At 41.0% G+C, this 20,267-nt stretch overlaps 1 protein-coding gene across 1 annotated transcript in view; it reads left to right on the top strand.

Moving 5' to 3' along the window:
• Positions 1 to 19,557, top strand: part of cers3a (ceramide synthase 3a) — a 125,715-nt gene extending 106,158 nt beyond the window's left edge. The window contains exon 11 of the mRNA XM_078162496.1: positions 14,233 to 19,557. Coding sequence (XP_078018622.1) covers positions 14,233 to 14,430 — 198 coding nt within the window. The 3' untranslated portion in view covers positions 14,431 to 19,557. The remainder of the gene's footprint in view (positions 1 to 14,232) is intronic.
• Positions 19,558 to 20,267: the final 710 nt, after the last annotated feature.

Here is a 20,267-nt window from a genome sequence, read left to right on the forward strand (position 1 = left end):
TGAGATGCAGTAGCCAGGGAGTCATTATCAACGTCAACATGAATGTTAAAATCACCTACAATAATAACTTTATCTGATTTAAGAACTAACCTGGATAAAAACTCTGATTCAGATAAGAATTCAGAATACGGACCAGAAGCATGGTAAACTATAAAAAAAATAACTATCAGCTGTGATGTTTTCTAGGTCAGATGTAAAAGACTAAGGACAAGGCTTTTAGAGGAGAGACAAAAATGGCTGCAACTCCCCCTCCTTGGCCGCTGCCTTGATGAATGTGGGTATTATTATGACTGGGAGGAGTGGATTCATTTTGACTGACATATTCATCTTGACAGAGCCAGGTTTCAGTGAGGCTGAGTAAATCAATATGATTATTTGATATTAATTCATTTACTAACACTGCTTTAGATGATAGAGACCTGATATTTAACAGTCCACATTTAATTCTCCTGTTTTGTCTTTCTGTCACAGAAGAGGTTTGAATTTTTATTAGGTTGTGTTACGGCCTTGTGGCCTTGTGGCCCTGTTTCCTGTGTACTGGTTGTGCTCTCTGTTACAGGACTAATTGGTGCCTGATTGCCAACCAGGTGCACCTGGCTGGTGCACCTGCAGGATAAATGGACCCACCTACCCGGGCACCACTCTCTCTTTTTGACTTTCCACCACAGCAGACCTTTGTTCCTCTTTTTGCTTTTGTTAGCTTTTGTTGTCGCACATACAACACACACCATACATTGTTCACAGCACTCACACCCTTACACACACTACTGATACTGATACTCACACCCCATTTCTTCTTCAGTCTTTATTTAATAAATACTTTTATTAAATTTTGATCAGTGCGTGCGCATCTCCCTTTTTTTTGTTGCGGCTTGAGAGCCAGTCGTAACAAAATGGAGGCTTGTCTAAATTGAAGTAAGGGCCAGGCATTTTTTGGGTTTTTTGAAATTTGTTTGTTAGTGTTATTTTGGCTAAATTTAGTCTGGTCGAGCGCGGTGTTCGCACGGGAGCTGTGTGTTAGCCCGGTTATTTGGCTGCACATGGGGAACTCCTTTGGTAAGACAAAGCTTTCATGTGTATACAGGACGGCGAGTGCGAGGGGTTTTCCTCGGTTTGCGGTGACGTATGTTGCCTTATATGGTGAGATTGTTGCGCTCTGGGAGATGCAGAGTTTGGCACGCATGTGTTTTGCTGTGGTGTTTGTGGTAACCCGGAGTGGTTGGTAAGCTGTTCTCTTTAATCCGTGGGTTGTTGGAAGCATAAGAAGGTGAGGGTTAATCTGTTTGTGTGCGCATTACCTGTCGGAGTTTTCCCTGGTAGGTTAAGCGGCTTTTCCCCTTTGGGTTTCGTTGGTGGGGGTTGTTAGCGTTGGGGTACAGCGGTTGAGAGCTTCCTTTTCCCTTTTCCCTAAATTTGCTCAGGAGCATTGTCCGTGGCTTCGGGGTCGTTGCCAGTTTTCTGGTCGCTTCTCTTGAGCCAGCGGGCTCTAGTGCCTAAGTATCCGCCGCTACGCCTCATGAAGACTAGGGGGGAGTTAGGTAGCAAACTTTTTGGTTAGGTAGTTAGTTAGCGGGGAAACTCCGTGTGGAGGCTGATTAGTCCTCCAGGGGCGTGCAGGCGGGTTTAACATATTGTATTTCTTTTTGTTTTCCACAAAGGACCAGTTAGTCAAGATAGCCGACTACTATGAGCTGGATGTTGGTGATAAACGCGTTAAGGAGACAGTGAAGGCGAATTTGAAGGTTCACTTGTTTAAAATGAAAGTGTTGGGTTCAGAGGAGGCTGCTGCTGCTGCTGCTGCTGATTCTGTGGTTGTGGCCCGTCTCCGCCTATACGGGGTCCTGGTGCTAGTTTGTCCTTCGAGCAGCAGAAGGAATTGATGAAGTTGGAAACAGAGAGGATGTTGTCTTTGGAGAAGATAAAGCAGGAGACTGAGTTTGCCAGGACTGAATTGCAGAGACAGAAACTGCGGTTGATTGATGAGGGAAAGATGACAGCTGATTCATTGTCTGGCGATCCCTCTGTGTCAGTTGAGGCTTCGAGGAGTTCAGCTAATGTTTTGAGTGAATTGAGGCTTGCTCCTAAATTTAATGAAAGACATCCAGACATCTTTTTTGTGATGTTTGAGCGCTTGGCTGATGCTCGCAGGTGGTCTGAATCCACACGCACACTGATGCTGCAGTGTGCGTTGACCAGCAGAGCTCAGGAGGCTTATTCTTCTTTGAGTAACAGGGAAAGTACAAGTTATGTTTCAGTGAAAGCTGCTGTTCTCAAGGCATATGAGCTGGTGCCCGAGGCATACCGTCAGCGGTTTAGGAGTTGGAAGAAAGGTGACAAGTCTCATTTAGAGTTTGCTCGTGATTTGTCCGCTCATTTTGATCACTGGTGTAGTGCAGCGGAGGTTGATTCTTGTGAGGTTCTCCGTGATTTAATTATTCTGGAGCAGTTTAAAAACTCTGTGTATAGCAACTTATATCAGTGAGCGGAAGGTCAAGACGGCAGCTGAGGCCGCTTCTTTGGCTGACGATTATGTTCTTGTGCATGGTGGGGATGGTTTTGTTGCTCGCGGTGGCAGCGGGCATAGGGACAACTCCTGGGCTGGAGGTGCTTGGTCTGCTGGTTCAGGGAGACAAGAGGAACTGCAGCAGAAGAATGACCGTGGTTTTGGTGGGGCTGACAAAATTTGTGATTATTGTCATAAACGAGGGCACTGGAGGCGTGATTGTTTTGCTTTGAGGCCCAGGTCTAAGCAGACTGGACCTAGTGCTAGCCCCAAGCCAGCTATGTTTGTTGCACCTGTTACTGAACAGTGGCCAGGTTGTGAAGCACAGCTACATGTGTCATGTGCAGAGTTAAAGTCTTTTGAGCCTTTCATGAGTGAAGGTTCTGTGTCTTTGGTAGGTAGCGATGAGAATGTGCGAATAAAAATATTGCGCAACACTGCTGCTTTTGATTCGTTTATTTTAGCATCAGCCTTACCATTTTCAGATGACACTTACATTGGGTCTTTCATTCCTGTACTTGGTATGGGGTTAAGGGTTCTTAATGTACCACTGCATAAAATGATGTTGTCCTGTGATCTGTTTCAGGGGGAAGTAGCAGTTGGTGTGCGTCCGGCTCTGCCCTTGGATGGGGTCACGATGAGTTTGGGTAATGATATTTGCGGGAGTCGGGTGTGGGCTGATGGTCCACCTCCTGCTATTGTGGCACCAGAGGCCCTGGTTAGCAGTGGCCCTGACAAAAGTGAGGCAGAGCTCCCTGATGTGCCGCGTGCGCTGTGACGCATGCGCAGTCAAAGTCCACTGTGAAAGTTGATACTCCTGAGCACAATGATATGATATGTCCTGATGTTCCCTGGTCTGTTTCCCACAGTGAGTTGGTGAAGGAGCAGCAGGCTGATGAGTCCCTGGGGGCTTTGCTGGAGATGGCTCTTCCTGTTGGTGAGATGAAAAACCACGCTCAGTGTTATTTTGTTGAGAATGATGTATTGATGAGAAAGTGGTGACTGTTACTGGCTGCTAGGGAGGTTGTCCAGGAGAGTACAGGGTTCAGCCCCAATGACCTGGTGTTTGGGCATAAGGTGCGGGGCCCATTGGCACTTTTGCAGGATAATTGGAAGGAGGTAGAACCACCTAGAAACCTTCTGGAGTATGTTAATGGCTTTAGGTACGGGCTGTATAAAGCCCAGGAGGCAGCTAAGGGCAAGATGTCTTCTGCACAGGGCAAGATGAAAAAACTTTATGATCTGCAGGTTGAAAATCGTGTCTTTCTCCCTGGAGACCAGGTGCTTGCTCTGTTGCCTATTGTGACATCTTCATTTCAGGCAAAGTTTTCTGGTCCATATACTGTGGTGAAGAAGGTTTCAGATCAGAACTATGTGATTGCTACTCCTAACCGTAGGTCCTCCACTCAGCTCTGTCATGTTAACTCTGTCATGTTAACTTGTTGAAACCGTAGCAGGTATTAGATGTCCACCCTGCCTGTTTGTCAGTGTCTGCGTCCCCTGTTGTTGCGGCAGAGCAAGGGGGGGGATGAGGTGTCGGGCCCTGACGAGGCCATACTTTATGGTCGGTTGAAAAATTCGGAGTCTCTGAGGAACTTGGATGGTTTGCTCAGCCATTTGGACGTTTCCAAACGCAACCAACTAGCTGGTTTGATTAAAGGTTTTCCATGTTTGTTTGGTGATACACTTACTTGCACACATTTAATTGAGCATGTCATAGACATTGGAGATTCTAAGCCTATCAAGCAGAGGTTTTATCGTGTCCACCCAGAGAAACGTAGGTTCCTTGATGCTGAGGTTAAATACATGTTGGAGAATGATATTGCAGAGCCATCAGGTTCTAGTTGGGCTTCACCTTGCTTGCTTGTGCCAAAGTCAGACAACACACCCAGATTTTGTACTGACTTTCTTAAAGTTAATAATGTCACAAAACTAGACTGTTTTCCTCTTCCTAGGATGGAAGACTGCACTGACCAGGTGGGGTCAGCTAAATTTGTCAGCAAGTTCGATCTGCTGAAAGGCTACTGGCAGGTTCCATTGTCGGAGAGGGCGCGAGAGATTGCTGCATTTGTTACACCCACAGGGTTGTTTTCTTATCAGGTGCTGCCTTTTGGTTTGAGGAATGCACCAGCGACCTTCCAACGCCTGATGAACAAGGTTGTTGGAGACCTGGAAGGTTGCTTGGTGTACCTTGACGATGTGGTTATCTATTCTGATGAGTGGGATGTCCATCTTGACCGCATTGAAAGGCGGTCAGGTTGTTATGCACAACTCCTCTTTGTTTAATTTTAGATTCAGATAAGTTAGGTGGTCGGGGGACAGACACCGTTTGTATAAAACTGTGGGTGGGTAAGTGCACTAGAAGCTCAAAGAAGCGTGTAAGACTACTACTCTGATTCCTTGTCTCAACTCTGGTATGTCAGGGTTTTGAATTACTAATAAACATGGCCAGGTTTCTAGATATGAGAGCAGCTCCATCCAAAGTGGGATGGATGTTGTCTCTCCTAATCAGACCAGGTTTTCCCCAGAAAGTGTGCCAATGATTAACGAAACCTACATCCTTTGCTGGACACCACCTGGACAGCCAACGATTAAATGATGACACGCGGTTAAACATCTCATCAGTGGTCTGTTTTAGCATATTCACACACCGAGGCAACATTAATTTTTGTGACCTCCGATTGGCGTAACCGGGTGTCATTGCCGCCGACATGAATAACAATCTTATTAAATCTAGGTTTAGCCTTAGCCAGCAGTTTTAAATGAGACTCAGTGTTGCCTGCTCTGGCCCCAGGGATACATTTGACTATGGCCGCTGGTGTTGCTAACTTCACCTTTCTCAAAATAGAGCTGCCAATGTCCAGAGTTTTGTCGCTGAGTGGGCAAAAATGGTTGGAAACATGAACAGGCTGGTGGTGAGCAGTGGGCTTCGGCTTGGTAATACACTTCTCCCGGACAGTTACCCAGCCTCCCAGCTGCACGGGGGTTACCGGGGGACCGCTAGCAGAGGCTATGCTAAGTGGCTCCGCACCAGCTACAGGGGGATGGAAAATTGAATTTCCCCTCCGGGGGATTAATAAAGTATATAAAATTTAAAAAAAAAATAAAAAAATTCCATGGTAGCTACCAAGGCTAATAACGTGCAAACAACAGCTAAGATTAGCAAGAAAGTCGTTTACCCTGTAAGACCCAGATATAGAAAAAAATGAGCAAATTTTTTTTGACCTCTCAGATATTGTTTTAGGAGGCCTCTGATGTAGAAATCAAAGAGTTTTCAAATTTTTTACATTTTAGTAAGGTTTTAGGGAAATGTAAATTTGCAACGTTGGGCATAGTTGGGAGCAGAACTTCTGTGTTTGTACTCACTTTGTCTGAACAGATATACAGAACATTTAAGTATTCATTTGCAGGGTTGATTGCTTACTTAGCCCCATAACAGTATATAGCATGAGTAATAATCACACAACAATCATAGTGTTATGAATAAGCATTTATAAATAAAAATATTGGAAAAAAATATATTTACAAAACTTTTTCCTCTGTCACTTTCAATGTGGTTTACTACATTCAAACAATACTGTCTGGCTGGCCTATTATGCTCTCTGCTTATCATACTAAAAGGAACACATGCATCCCCCCAGAGCACTTACAGGTTCACATTCAAGACCATTCGCACCTGTCCCTGAACAATGCAACAGGCATTGGATCGTTAAATTCATGGGCTAAAGAGATACTGTTGGTCCACTGATCCCAGTTAAGGTGATAAAAACCTTTGGATGATGGCAAATACATTCAGTTTCTTATTTTCATTTTCAAGACCATATCACATTACATACAATAACAGAAGGATGACACACGGCGTGGCCAAAGTACAACCAATGTTACTCAAACAGAGGAAGAATGTTCTTTAGACAAAACACCGAGTTAACAGATGACTTTAGATGGACGGTTCAAATAATACTTTGGCTAATACCTTTCTCTGGAAGTCATTAAGCTTCATTCTGACATTCAAACTGAATATGAAACTCATGTCCCACACTATCATCATCATCGTCATCACCATCACAGAGATTACAGATCCTCTGGTTTCTGTCCAGCCCGTCACATCTTCACTGACTTCAGGACTTCTGGTGTTTTTTACTCTCTTACAAACAGCCTTTTTTGTTTTCATGCCACAGATCCTTCTCCAGTTAAACTCTTGTTTAAATATATATTATATACCACATGATGTCACACTGCTGAGCTCACTTTACCACTTTTGTATTAGCCTCTGTTCATCAGTTAGTTTGAACCAGCTGATGTTATTACACTTTGGTGTAGTGATGGGCAAAGCAGTTCTTTAGATGTTACTGAATCATTAAAGGAACACATGCATCCCCCCAGAGCACTTACAGGTTCACATTCAAGACCATTCGCACCTGTCCCTGAACAATGCAACAGGCATCCCCCCAACAAATCCAGAACATTCAGAACCTGTTTTTCTATCTCCTAATGCTACAAACTGCTGCTTGGGCAACACTGAGAAAAGTAGCTCAGGATCATTTAGAATTTAAAAAACAAACAAAAAACTACAAAGATACAGGGAGTTTCAAATACTGCTATAGATGTTGGAGTTTCAAATACCCCATACAATTTATTCATGTGTTTAATTATGGTCTAAGCTAAACTAAGTAAAAATTTAACAGAAAAGCACATTTAGAGCTTCGTTTCAATGAATCATCTAATACTTTAAATTTCTACTACATTTTTTTTCAATTTGTGACCATGTGAGAAGTGCAGTGACCTTATGTAATGTGTAAGGAAACACAGGCTATTTTGACTACCACACTGACCCAACGTTGTAGAATTACAACATAGACATAATAAGCTATAAATCAAATTTGATGAATGTTTTCCAAAATAACTAAATATGTACATGTTCTAGACATTGTAGACATTGTAATAAACACAAAACAAAAAAAAAATATTTAAGGAATTTTACTTACTTTAATCCTGACAAATCCAGTCATGCAAAAAAAGGAGATGAGCTCAACGGGAAGTTTGCAGGTAGAGTGAGTTCATGGCCAGATGACCAGACCTATAAACACTTCTTCTATCCAATAGCATTGTGAGGACAAACCATAGGACCCATTAACTATGTAAATGTGGTCTTGAGAAAAAAAAATTTGCAGGCCTTTTTTTAGAATTGTTAAAAGTGATGTTGTAAATTTGCAACAGTGGGTTTTACAGGGTTAAAAAGAGGACAGCTATAAGTGCTTAAACAGAACTAGTGTGGGTTAAGACGTGATGTAGATGTTAAGCAACTGGAGTGAGGAAAACCAAAAGAACAAGCTGGTAGAAGTTCGCTAGAGCAGCACAGAGACGCTATCACAGAAACAACGGAAATGACACAACACGCTTACCGCAGTACATCAGGACGTCTGTCTGGTTGGGTGTGTATCAGCTGTGTTGCATCTGACTTCCCTCTGGACATGATACAACAGCATGTTCTGTGTTCCTTGATGTCCCGGCAAATGTGGTGTGCAGGGTGTTCATTGTTACTATTGTTACATATACCCTGGCTGGGGCTGTCTACTGCACTGCTGCGGCAGCTAAGGTTATAAAGAAATAGGCAGGCTGCAGTGACTAACCTTTAGCTGGTCAAAATCAGTGTGGCTGGGTCGATATTTTGTCGCAGCAGGACCTTCATTCATCAGACTCCATTTGCTGAACCCATAGAGTCCAGTATAGCCTGTGTGAGATAGAATGGAGGTTATGATATTGCAACTCAAGTTCTGTTAGTACAGGGGGAAGCCTTTATCTTGGAGCCGGTTGCTCCCACACTGCTCGCTGAGGAGAACGTAGGATGGTGTAGAGCGTCATGTACTGCCTTACATACTGTAAGGTACACGTTTTTGCTTAGGCACTTTTTGATTGGCCAGCTACATTTATGCAAATTCCAGCAGAGGCTTCCATCTGTGCTAACAGAACTAGGGTTACAGTATTCTAACGTTTGTTCTTAAATGTAGATTTAGTGATGAAAGGTGTTACTGGCAGCCCTGCCATTGATACCTATGGTGTAGGTTGTGTTTTTTAGTTAAGAGTCAGATGTCACCTGTTGCAAGTCATGCGTTGTACGTGATTGGCCAGTATCATGCTCTGATTATATTCCTCTCACTTGCTATGTTTACTGTCTGACACAGACTGATGGTGGGCAGCACACAGACTTTTAGAACTGCAATTACATCCACATAACTTATAACGTTATTTTACCCTGTCTAATCACAGTACATTACGATATTGTTTATTCATTCAGTGTTATTCCTGTATAGATGTGTGCTCCTGAAAGGGGGAATTTAACAGTCTTTCTTCACCCTTCCTCATGTTGTCTTCACTCTCATAGTCTCCATACAATTAGAAACCTTCAGGAGAAAACATGAGCAGCTCAAGCTTACCAACCCCAGTTTTTGTTGCCTCTGGTATCTCTAAACTGTAACTACATTTTTGAGGAGGAGCACATCAGCAACAGCATAGCCTATGACTTAACCCCTCAACACATAAGTGTAAATCCAGCTTAACCCTACCCTTAAAGGAATACTCTGATGATTTGGGAGTAGTACCTAGTAGTACATCCACCTCATCAACTACCACTACACCACTGGGAGTAACTACATGCAGTTGAAATACTAGTTTAACTACAATTTGCAGTAGCTGGGTGGCAGTTTAATTACATTAAAATCTCAGTAGCTTTCTCTGTAATTTAATGCTGTGGGTCATGTATTTTATGTTGTACAAACTACATATTAAGAGTATTGTCATGATGTTTTTTGCCATGCAATTACCTGCTCTTTGTCTAAACTTGCCTATCAAATCAAATCAAATCAAACTTTATTTCTATGGTTTTCCTTGACACTTAGTATTGTTCTTATTCCAGCCCAGCAATTGCTCTTATCCTCTCCTTAAAACACACCCTCAGGCTGCCTAGGTAAGGACTGGCCTGGTCTAGTCCCTAAATCAAACACTTTTCTCTGTCAGTTCAGTTGTACCTCCGTGTAACAATACACAATTTCACACTCAGATTGTGATCATTCCCCATGATGTAGTTTGAATGTAGTTGCACTACTTTTTGAAAACTGTTTTACTTTGACAAGGTAAACATTTGCTAGAGACGTTAAGATGTAGGATGTATGGAGTAGCTAGCTTGGTTAACAGTGTTAATTTTGGCAGCCATTTTAGATTTAGTCGTAGTCCTTAAAAAGGCTTAGTTTTAGTCACGTTTTGGTCAATTTTATCCTTCATAGTTTTAGTTTCGTTTTAGTCTACTTTTAGCTCAAAACATTTTAGTCGACAAAAATTCCTGACATTTTAGTTGACTTTTAGTCATTATGTTTCATTATGTTTCTATGTTGTTTTTTTTTATCTTTAAACTAATCCAGTTAGGCTAATTCATGTATCAGAAATTAGAATCAAGGTGACAGGCTATATAAAAATTTCATTTAGACAATTTTTTTCTACAACTACAAATAATACGCACCAGGGGCGATTGCAAGACAACAAGGGAGGCTGAACTTCCCCTAAAATTTCATAGAAGAAATGGTCAAATATGCACTATTGAATTTACATCAAAATAAGAATTTACATTGCATTAAACGTACGCTAGGATGCGTTTAAGATGGGGACAGCCCTCCATTCCGAAACACTGCTGTTCCAACACACCGCCATTCCGAACCACCCCCACTCCGAAACCCCCCCAACTCCGAAACTGATTTTCAAGTCCATATCGAGTTTCCTGCATCAAACACTGCCGTCCGCTCTCCGGGTGCACTCGCACAATTCTGAAATTCGTTGTACTACAAAAGCTTGAAGTGAACGTTCAAATCATTGTTTTTTATTGAAAATATGTCACTGTCTTCATTTATTTATAATTTCGCTAGCAGCAAACACATAAAGGAGACGCTTGTCAAGTCTTTTTACGCGCGCTGTCCGTGGTGCTGAAATCCCCACTCCTGGCAGCACTCTCTCTGGTCAGACAGATTAGTGATAATCTGGCTTCTGGTCAGAGTAAATATATTAAATGCATTTATAAAACGGAAAGGTGAAATCAGTCAATCTGATTGTTTCTTAACTGATATAATGAGCATATACCCACGGCTACAATTTTAAAGCCTTATCACAGCATATCACCAGCTAGAAGCAACGATGTAGACCTATCCATGACAACAATAAGCCGAGGGGAGCTGTAGTTGCAAGGGGAGGTTGGTCGGAGCGCATCTGTGATTGAGTATGCGGCTGATTGGAGGCACCTGTTGACGAACTGCAGGCGTTGTCCCCAATATTCAGAATAGCGGGGCCTTTAGAAAAAATGGGAAACCCCACCAATACGAAGAATGGAGGTCTATTTTCGGAAAGGCGGGGTTTCGGAAAGGCGGGGGTCAGATGTTTATCACCAGTTTTCAAACGCGACCTCCCTCTCATACATTCTCGTGTCAGCAGGGTGGACGCAGAGCCTCCAAGCATTCCTATGAGACAGCGCTGAGCAGGTTTTTTTCATGCAGCAAAGCGAGACGGTCATTGGATAAATGCGACAAAATCGTCACTTCCACGGAGACTTAGCTTCCCTGGGACCTAATGGAGCGATAGGCGGGAGAAGACGCTCGGTGTATGCATGATGAACCCCTTTGTGATTGACAGCGCTTCACATTTCGAGCTCAGTGCCATGCAGATATTTGCAAGTGGAGTCTTCTGACAGAGTGCCGTCCGGAGTTCCTTATTTCCATAAGCTCATTTTCACCGTTTGTACAGTAAAGTTCAGGTGTTTGAACCCATCTGAAAATCTTTGAGGTGTGTTTTGCTGTGGTTCTATGGCATGAGTGTGGTTGAAAAACAGCTTCAATTAAATGTTCCTTTTCTAAGTTACTGCCTCACTACAATATGACAAATTTTATGATGCAAACTTGAAGTGAGTTTCCCCTGTTTGAAAGACCAGCAGCCGCCACTGCTATGCACTTACAAACTATAATTTCTTCAGCAGTTTCTGACAGGTTTAAGGGCTAATTTATGAGTGCACACTTAGTGATCATCATTCGAAAAGCTCAATATCTCTCTGTTTATTCTCTCAAAAACTTTGACAACACAAATAGCTAATCTGAGACAACAAGGATTTGTACCCAGGTTCATTGTAAACTCTGAGTTATTGATCTCACTGTTATGAAGCAGGAAAATAACTTCATTAAAGCCTGAGTTCTTTGTTAATCTGCAACATGTTAGTCTGGAGGTTAAAATTTGTTTCCTCTCACAGAGTTCGTAATTAAAACTAAACTTTCAGCTCAGTCAGAAAAAACTCTGCTGAGTTCAGACTGTTTACTTGCAACACAGCTACACTCATACATTTACGGATAGCTGAGCCTCCTACCTGCCTGTCAAACCACATCAACCCATAAACCTTCTCCAATCTGGACTGAGTGGAGTCCTGTGGACGTTCAGCTGTGAAGTCTGATGGCCGGTGGCTGCTTGCATCACTGTCACTGTCATTCAGCGGCAAGTGAAACATCCTGGCACTATGATCTGACTATGTGCTGGAGTTTTCCTGCCTGTCATTCATGTGGCATTTGAAGATAATTATAGGCATGGCTGTTCTTGGCTTTCAGTGTTGGATAGTCCACCAATAACATTTTCGCCACGTCTTGTCTGATCAGTAAAATTGAAACTTAGATTTTGTCTAAGTTTTCATTATCAAGATCTATTTATAGCTCATGATCATCTTGTTTCATCATGAGAAAAAGGTTGTTGATAAAAAATTTTCGTCAGTTTTCCTCAATGAAATTAACACCAATGGTGAACTACAGTTTCATGTAGTTTCCCCATAAATGCCCATCCATCCACCCTTACCTCTTCCCCGTGTCGACTTTATCACGCCAAAAAAACATGACAATGCGTTCTCCTTTACTTTCAGTAGACAGTCAGAAGTCCTATTGGTGCCAAAGAGTTTTTTTTTTTACTTGAATGTCAACAAATGTCATTTTGGGAGATTTGCTGAAATGACTGATGCTGATGTTTGTGTTGGGCAGTCACTATCTGAAGAGAAAAATGAGGGGGAAAAGTAAATTCATTCTCCAAACTTCCTGCTTCAACTTTGACCTACTATACTTCCCAACATTTGAAGTGCACTCGCTTTTGGTTTTGAGACTGCCAACAGGAGGAAGACAACAGAATCAGTATTGTCCTCATATGTCTAAAGCAACCTATGTTTACTTTTAGCACTTCAATTCAACTCAATTCAATTCAATTCAGGTCAATTAAAAAAAATAAAAATCACATAGAATTGCACAAAGTACAACTCTGGTGAAATGTGATTCCATCAGCTCCTTCAACCTGTGCACTTAATTCAGTCCTTTTTTGCACCCTCTTTCATTGTTGGCTGCTGCTTTATTATTGTTCATGTTTACGGATGGTTGTCCACACATCCCAGCCTCAACAAGGCAACTGTATGGTTGCTTTTCCCAAACAATGGCAGCAATGATCAACAGCAGGAACAGGAGTGCTTCACAATCCTACAGACTCACCAGTCTTTATCCACTATAAAGCAAATGCCTCCCCTCCTTCTCTCACCAGAGTCCTCTGTTCTGTCAGATCAACATATAGAAAAAGAGTCACCTGTTTGAATGGCACTGTCCAGGATTTTGTCAAGTTTCAGTGAATCAAAGGATCTTACAGTTCCTAATATTCCGTCGGAAACTGATGTGGCACAGAGTTTATTCTCTAATGCCTGTACAATGGCTAGCAGGTGCTCATTGTTGTCCATCTTTTGTAGATGTTTACTGAGGTATACATTTGAAAACCTCGACATGGCTAGCTACCAGCTAGTTTGTTAGAAGTTTCCTCAATTAGCTTTAACCATACTGGTGAACAATTATACTTTAAGAGAAAAAAAGCCAATACAGGTCATTTTGGAAGGAAGTGACAGAATGCATATTGACTTTGTTTTAGTGATGTCACCATGTTCCCAGATTTCAGCCATTACCTTGGTGATTGCAGTGTCATCAGAACTAAACAAAATCATGGACAACTCTACAAAAATAAGACCTCAGTTGTAAAAACAAAAAATATCATTTAAATCAAATTACTTGTTTGAAGCTTTGTAAATATCTGTTATCTACACTATGAAAAACTGTGTTTCATTTCAGACTCGTGTAGAAATCAATGTTGCTGTGACCAGCTGTTATAGTACATAACCTGCCAGCTGTATTATCAGTAGACATTAAGATGACTTTTACAGTGCTCTCACCTCATTGTGTTCATCTGGTCACAGTTTGTCTCTGCTCTGTGAGCTGCTCTGTTAGAAACAGCTTGCTCAGCTTCCTGGAGCATATAACTAATATTTAACAGCAGCATGACTGTTGCACACATACCCCCTTACTGACAACACACTATGAGACAATTCAGACTAATTATTTCTGACTGATAGAACACCTGCAACTGTGACGGCAGTACACAGAAAGTAGTATATAAAGAGAATCGATGTTTCCACTTACAAGAACCCCAAACTCCAGCTCATTGTCCTCTGCTGCAGCTCAGGTTCCAAATCTGCTTCCAGGCTTCAAGGTAGATGTTTTGTTCTTTTTGCTCCGAGCTCTACCTGCTGCTTGCTGTGCTTGTGGAACATCCAGTCCCTCTACCACATTTTTTCCTTCTTTCAACCCCTCCCCCTCATATCTGCTTTCTTTCTCTAATGTATTTGTCTGATGTCACAGCTCACCAGAGATGAGAGAAGTGACAATGAAGAAGAAGAGGAAGAGAGCAGCCTAGCAGAGGACGAAAGTGAGGAAGAGCACAAGCTTGGCAATGGTTTGGCAGTTGGTGAGGAGGACAAGAACGGCAGCTTTGCTGCTTATCTCCACCAGAGAACATCTGCCAATCAAAGAGTGTGCGTTGACTCATGCTCAGTATGATCAGTGGAGCCGAAGATGTGAGAAATAGGACAATGGTAAATACATGAAATCTTATTTGACAGAAAAATGAGCTAAATGTGATTTATTTCTTCAGATGCTGGAACACAGTCATCGCTTTGAACTACACACATGTACAGTGACAGGGACTTTGAGATGTTTCTGGCTCTTTCCCTGCTCCTCCCAACAGTGTTGTCAGTAGCAGTGCTTCATTGCCCTGCAAGTCAAAAGAGACCAGCAAACCAGATAAGCAAACTAAGCACAATCCTGACTGTGTGCTCACCATTTAATTTGTTCTTTACTGTTTGTGCAGTGCAGAGCTGGTATGCTAGAGAACATTCCTTTAGCTGCTTCACCTCACTGTTTCATCCATCAAGTCCTGCTGGCTTTTTTATTTAAAACCTCTGTTGGCTTGCACCACTTACTGATGGTCACACCTCACCTTCATGCACAACTGGAACTCTTTGCACAGTATGGTGTATAATGGTCTGTGTTTAAAACTACACTGACCAACCTTTATTGAAAAAAATCACACCTCATTATTTAAAAGAAACAAAATGGAGAAACATTGTAACATCACAATGCACACATTTGTATGGTGTCTTCTAATTATTCCCATGAATAAGTGGACAAATAGGCAAAATGTGATGCTTTGATCCATTAAAACACTGAGTTTGATTAAACATTTTCATCCACCCAAAGCATTCATTTGGGATCAATTCATTGTAGTCAGGGGAGAAAATTAATATATTTTCATGTCTTTGTGTCCAGCACAGAGATGAACTCTACTGTAATTTCATAGCAGTGTAGCTGTAAGGGTCAGTGTGATATACACCGATCAGCCAAAACATTAAACCACTGGCGGGTGAAGGGATGGATGGGACACAAGACCTCTGGGCGCCCCCTGTGGAGTCAGGCACAGGGGCATTAACAGTGGATCCTTTTAGTCTTGTGGGTTGTAATGTGGGGTACCAAGACGTTCCATGGATGCTTAATCAGATTGGTATCAGGGGAATTTCGAGGCCAGATCGACACCTTGAGCTCTTTGTCATGCTCCTTGGGCCATATCTAAACAGTTTTTCTGGTGTGGCATAGCAAGTTGTCCTGCTGGAGGGCCGCTGTCTCTGGGGAGTGCTTTTGCAATGAGGGGGTGTACTTGGTCTGCAACAGTGGTGGATAGTGTTTGTCAGGTGGCACCCACATGAGTGCCAGGACCCAAGGTTTCCCAGCAAAACATTGCATTGTAACAAGATGATCAATGTTATTCACTTTACCTGTCAGTGGTTTTAATGTTTTGGCTGATGGGTGTAGATTTTGTCATCTCTTCATTTCTGCAAAGGCCTCACTGCCCAAAATGTATGACCACTTGGACTGTATGCATCAACTGCTAATGGGTGGAACATGTGGGAGTATACAGATGCTAGGGGTAGTATAAACAGAACTTCATTCGCTGTCTGTTCTACTGACTTAAGTGTTAGGGTACCCCTTCTTCGCCAAATCGACTCAGGGAGGAGGTCGGGGTTAATGGTTTCATCAAAAAACATAAGAAAGTCAATTTAACCAAAATTATAATCTTTCCTTAAATCAAACCTTACCAACAGCAGATATATTGTTCAGCAGTCATTTGTAATGGTTTTTGAAGGTGCCAAGAAATGCTTGCTGATGGGGGGGTCAGATCAGAATGCACTTCAATGTGTTGTTCTTGAGAGCATCTACAAACTATATATTTTGTTGTTTCATTTGGCATACTTGTTGGACGACTTCTGTGCTGGCTGAACATCACAGAAATATCCTCCTAAGACCCTGTGTCTTCATATGAGGGCATGACATTTTGGGTGTACTTGCCCTTATACTTCACACTTTTTTGTGCCATCTAGTGATAGTAAGAGCACAATACACTAATCCATGTAAAAACAAGATGGCAGCCAACTCTACCAAGTCAGTTTACAGTTGATCCCGACACAAAGTGTACAAGGTCCAAACCTGATCACATTTTATTGTTGAAATTTGTTTAGTTATGATTAATAATGACTCCAGTTTGATATAGAAACAAATTTGACCAATTTTAGCAACAGTAACAAGATAAAACACTTGGATTAGGAAGACACTGGGACTTTATTATTGTCTTGTTTGAGGACATTGGGACTTTATTGTTATCTAGCTTAAGGACATTGGGACTTTGTTGTCTTGTTTGAGGACAATGGGACTTAATTATCATTGACAATGTTTAGTTTTTATACTTATTGACTCCTACTGATTCAAAATAGCTAGGAGAGATCAAAAAAGCATACCAAACAAAGGTTCGGGTCTCAGGAGGTTCAAATAACAAATGTTTGATGTTTTACAGCACATACTGTATATCAGCATACTCTTTATTCTTGCCTAAAATCACTAATACTGTGCCAAAGACTTAAATGAAGTATTTGTTATTGCTTTGCATACTTTTCTGGAGAACAGGAAGGAAAAATGGCCATAGACATATTGGAAATTGTGCATAGAATTATGTGTGTTGTCGGTTAAGTCACTAGGAGTCATGTGCACATTAACATTAACATTTAAAGTTAAGTTAAATTTAAAAAAAAAAAAAAAAAGTTGTTGTGTTATGGGAAATGTATTCATTCTTGCTTTTTCATTCAAATGTTTGTTTTAATCCATAGCAAATTTGGTCCTGTCAGATCCAGCATGTTGACTGAATTGTCACAATTTTGACTACTCATTGTTCTCATGGGATATCTGTCCTCTTGGGTTGTAATTCCACTGATTCCCACAGGGTGGTGGTCATCACCCTGCTGTGTTCTGTCTTATGAATCACAATCAGGCAGCTGATCACATGTACAACAGAAAAAAGAAAACAATATCTGACTGGCTTGGATGTTAATGTCCTCTTCATGACTGAGTGAGTGTGATTACAAATACATCTTTGAAAATGTTAGAATAGTGCTTTATGTAAGTGTAACAATTACCAAATGTGACACAGTCAAGCCTGCATCAGCAGGCAGATGTAAACCAATGGAGAAACCACCCCTTCAATTTCATATCTTATAATCTCCCAAGACATTAATATGATTATTATAATTAAGGTAAACTGGACATGTGATTTTGCAGTGAGTGAAATTAATGGACCATAAAAACAAGTGAACTGATCTTTAACAAACCAGAGGTAGAAACTCAATGTTAGAGGCTGAGATATACTTACTAGTACATTAGTGCCTTTTGTTAGAGCCTTCCTGATTGGATCCTCATCTGGCAAACTCGACATCTGAAGTTTCTAACGCAGGTTTCCTGTTATAAATAAGCCCAAGCTCCCCCAGAACCGCAGAGGACATTGTTGAACTGCTGTCATAGGATGGCTGAATAGCACTAATCATGGCAAATGAACTGATCTTCATGTGTGATCTGTTTGCATTTAACAGATTAATTTAGGGTATATTTAAGTGGTCGGGCCTTACACTTGAAAGGGAAGGTGAGATGTGACATGAAGCAGTTTAAGAGCTAAACTCTGTATTAAGTTTTGAGTACACAGAACATTAACATGGCATTCCTCTGAGCAGAGAACTGAAGGCATTGCTTGTGTTAATAAGCACAATATAGTATACACTCACTAAAAGTATGATTACACTGTTTTGCTTTTTACAACCCCTTAGTTCCCAAAAAGTTGGGAGGCTGTGTAAAACATAAATAAAAACAGAGTTCAATGATTTGTAATTCCTCTCTGACCTATATTCAATTGAAGACAGTACAGAGACAAGATATTTAATGTTCAAACTAATAAACTTTATTATTTATTTATTTTTTTAATAAATGTGCAGTGTTGGAAAGATAACTTTTGAAATGTAATAGCTGACAGACTAGTAGCTACCCTCTTAAAAATATAATAAGTAATTTAACTATTTAATTACTTACTTCATCAAAGTAATGTATCTTATTACAATTGATTACTTTTTGATAGCTTTTCTAACAAATGTTTTAAACTAGGCAATAACGCTGAAAAGTCCTAAAATTATTACTGCATAAATGTTGCTCTCAAACTTTTGCTGATCTGTGTTATGCAGAATTATGCCAAAAAAGGCATTCCTGCATGACACAAAGAAGCACCAAAATAAATGCTATAATCTGCATATGAACTTTTTACCAAAAAGAATATTTTTGGATGTAGCCCGTTTGTCATCACCAACATTCTGATTAGTAACTTTTTCTTTCTAAGTTTAACTGATTAGAATTACATTCATTTTGTAATTTAATTACAAAACTCTGTTACATGTAACAAGTTACTTCCTAACACTGAATATACGCTCATTTGGAATTCGTTCATAACACTCAATACATTTCCAATAGGAGACAGGTCTGGATTGCAGACAGGTCAGTCTGGTACCTGCACTCTTTTACTACAATGCCATGCTGTTGGAACATGTGCAGAATGTGTCTTATTGTCTTACTGGAACTTCGCCTGGAGGACACAACATCCATGATTTCCAAGGACAGTTTGAAATGTGGACTCGTCAGACCACAGCACTCTTTGTGTCAGTCCATCTCAGATGAGCTCAGGCTCTCAGAATTTATTTCCAGATGTTGATATATGGCTTTCACTTTGCTAGAGTCTGAACATTTATAGATGCAGCCATGAACTTTGTTTACCGACAAAGGTTTTCCACAGTGTTCCTGAGCCCATGTAGTAATCTCCTTTATACAGTCATGTTGGTTTTTAATGGAGTGCCACCTGAGGGGTCAAAGGTCATGGCCATTCAGTACTGGTTTTCAGCTTTGCCATGTACATGCATAGATTTCTCTGAACCTTTTGATAATATTACAGATTGCAGATGGTGAAATCTTAAATATGTTGCAACTGTTCTTTGAGAAATGTTGTTCTTATACTAATGGACTATTTGCCCACACAGTTTTTCACAATGTGACAATCCTTGCTTGTGAACAGCTGAGCCTTTCAAGGATGCCCCTTTCATACCCACTTATGATACTATCACCTGTTACCCGTTTACCTGTGGAATGTTTTTTGAGCCTTTCCAGTATTTTCTTGTCCCTGCACCAGCTTTTGTGAAATGTGTTGCAAGCATCAAATTTAGAATAAGTGTATGTTTACAAAAAAAAATAAAGTTTATCAGTTTGTACATTAAATACCTTGTCTTTGTATTGCACTGAACAGAAGGTTCAAACAAATTTGCAAATCATTGCATTCTCTTTTATTTATGTTTTAGCATTCCAGCTTTTTTGGAAACTAAAAATGCTGCAAAAAGATATCAGTTTCAATGCGTGGAATAACAACGGAGGAACTTTGATTTCTCTCTGAGGAATGTGCATGTCACACAGGGAGTCCCTGTAAGGTATCAGCTGCTGCTGCTGTTGGCTGACACGAGGGCACAGCTGCTAAAGGTCTTTAGGTCTCTGAAGATCAAATTCATTTTGAATGAGCTTTGAATTGAGGCAAAAACTGAAGGTATATTTATTTCATTGTGTTAAATGGATATACAGTTTGATGTCAAAAAAGCTCAAATATGTAAAACTGAGTTCACAGACACAATGTGCGACCTATATCCACAAGGTGAGCTGACCAGCCTGGCAGACTGGTGATTATAAAGCTCAAAGCAGAACATGGCTGTGCTCTATCAGCTTGGAAAATCACTTCCCCCTGCCTCCACAGAGGGCCATCAAAGATTCCCCCTAAGCACTGTGTTCCCCTCTGACAGGCACATTGAAATTAAAACAGACATCAGTGAGCACACAAACATGCCAAGCCTTTAATGACCACTGAAATAATTTTGTTTGCATGAGCAAAAAAAAAAAAAAAAGAATAAAAGCTACAAGCAGCGTTGGGAGGGACCTTGGAC

This window comes from Epinephelus lanceolatus, chromosome 2, assembly GCF_041903045.1.
Source record: "Epinephelus lanceolatus isolate andai-2023 chromosome 2, ASM4190304v1, whole genome shotgun sequence".
Taxonomy (NCBI): domain Eukaryota; kingdom Metazoa; phylum Chordata; class Actinopteri; order Perciformes; family Serranidae; genus Epinephelus; species Epinephelus lanceolatus.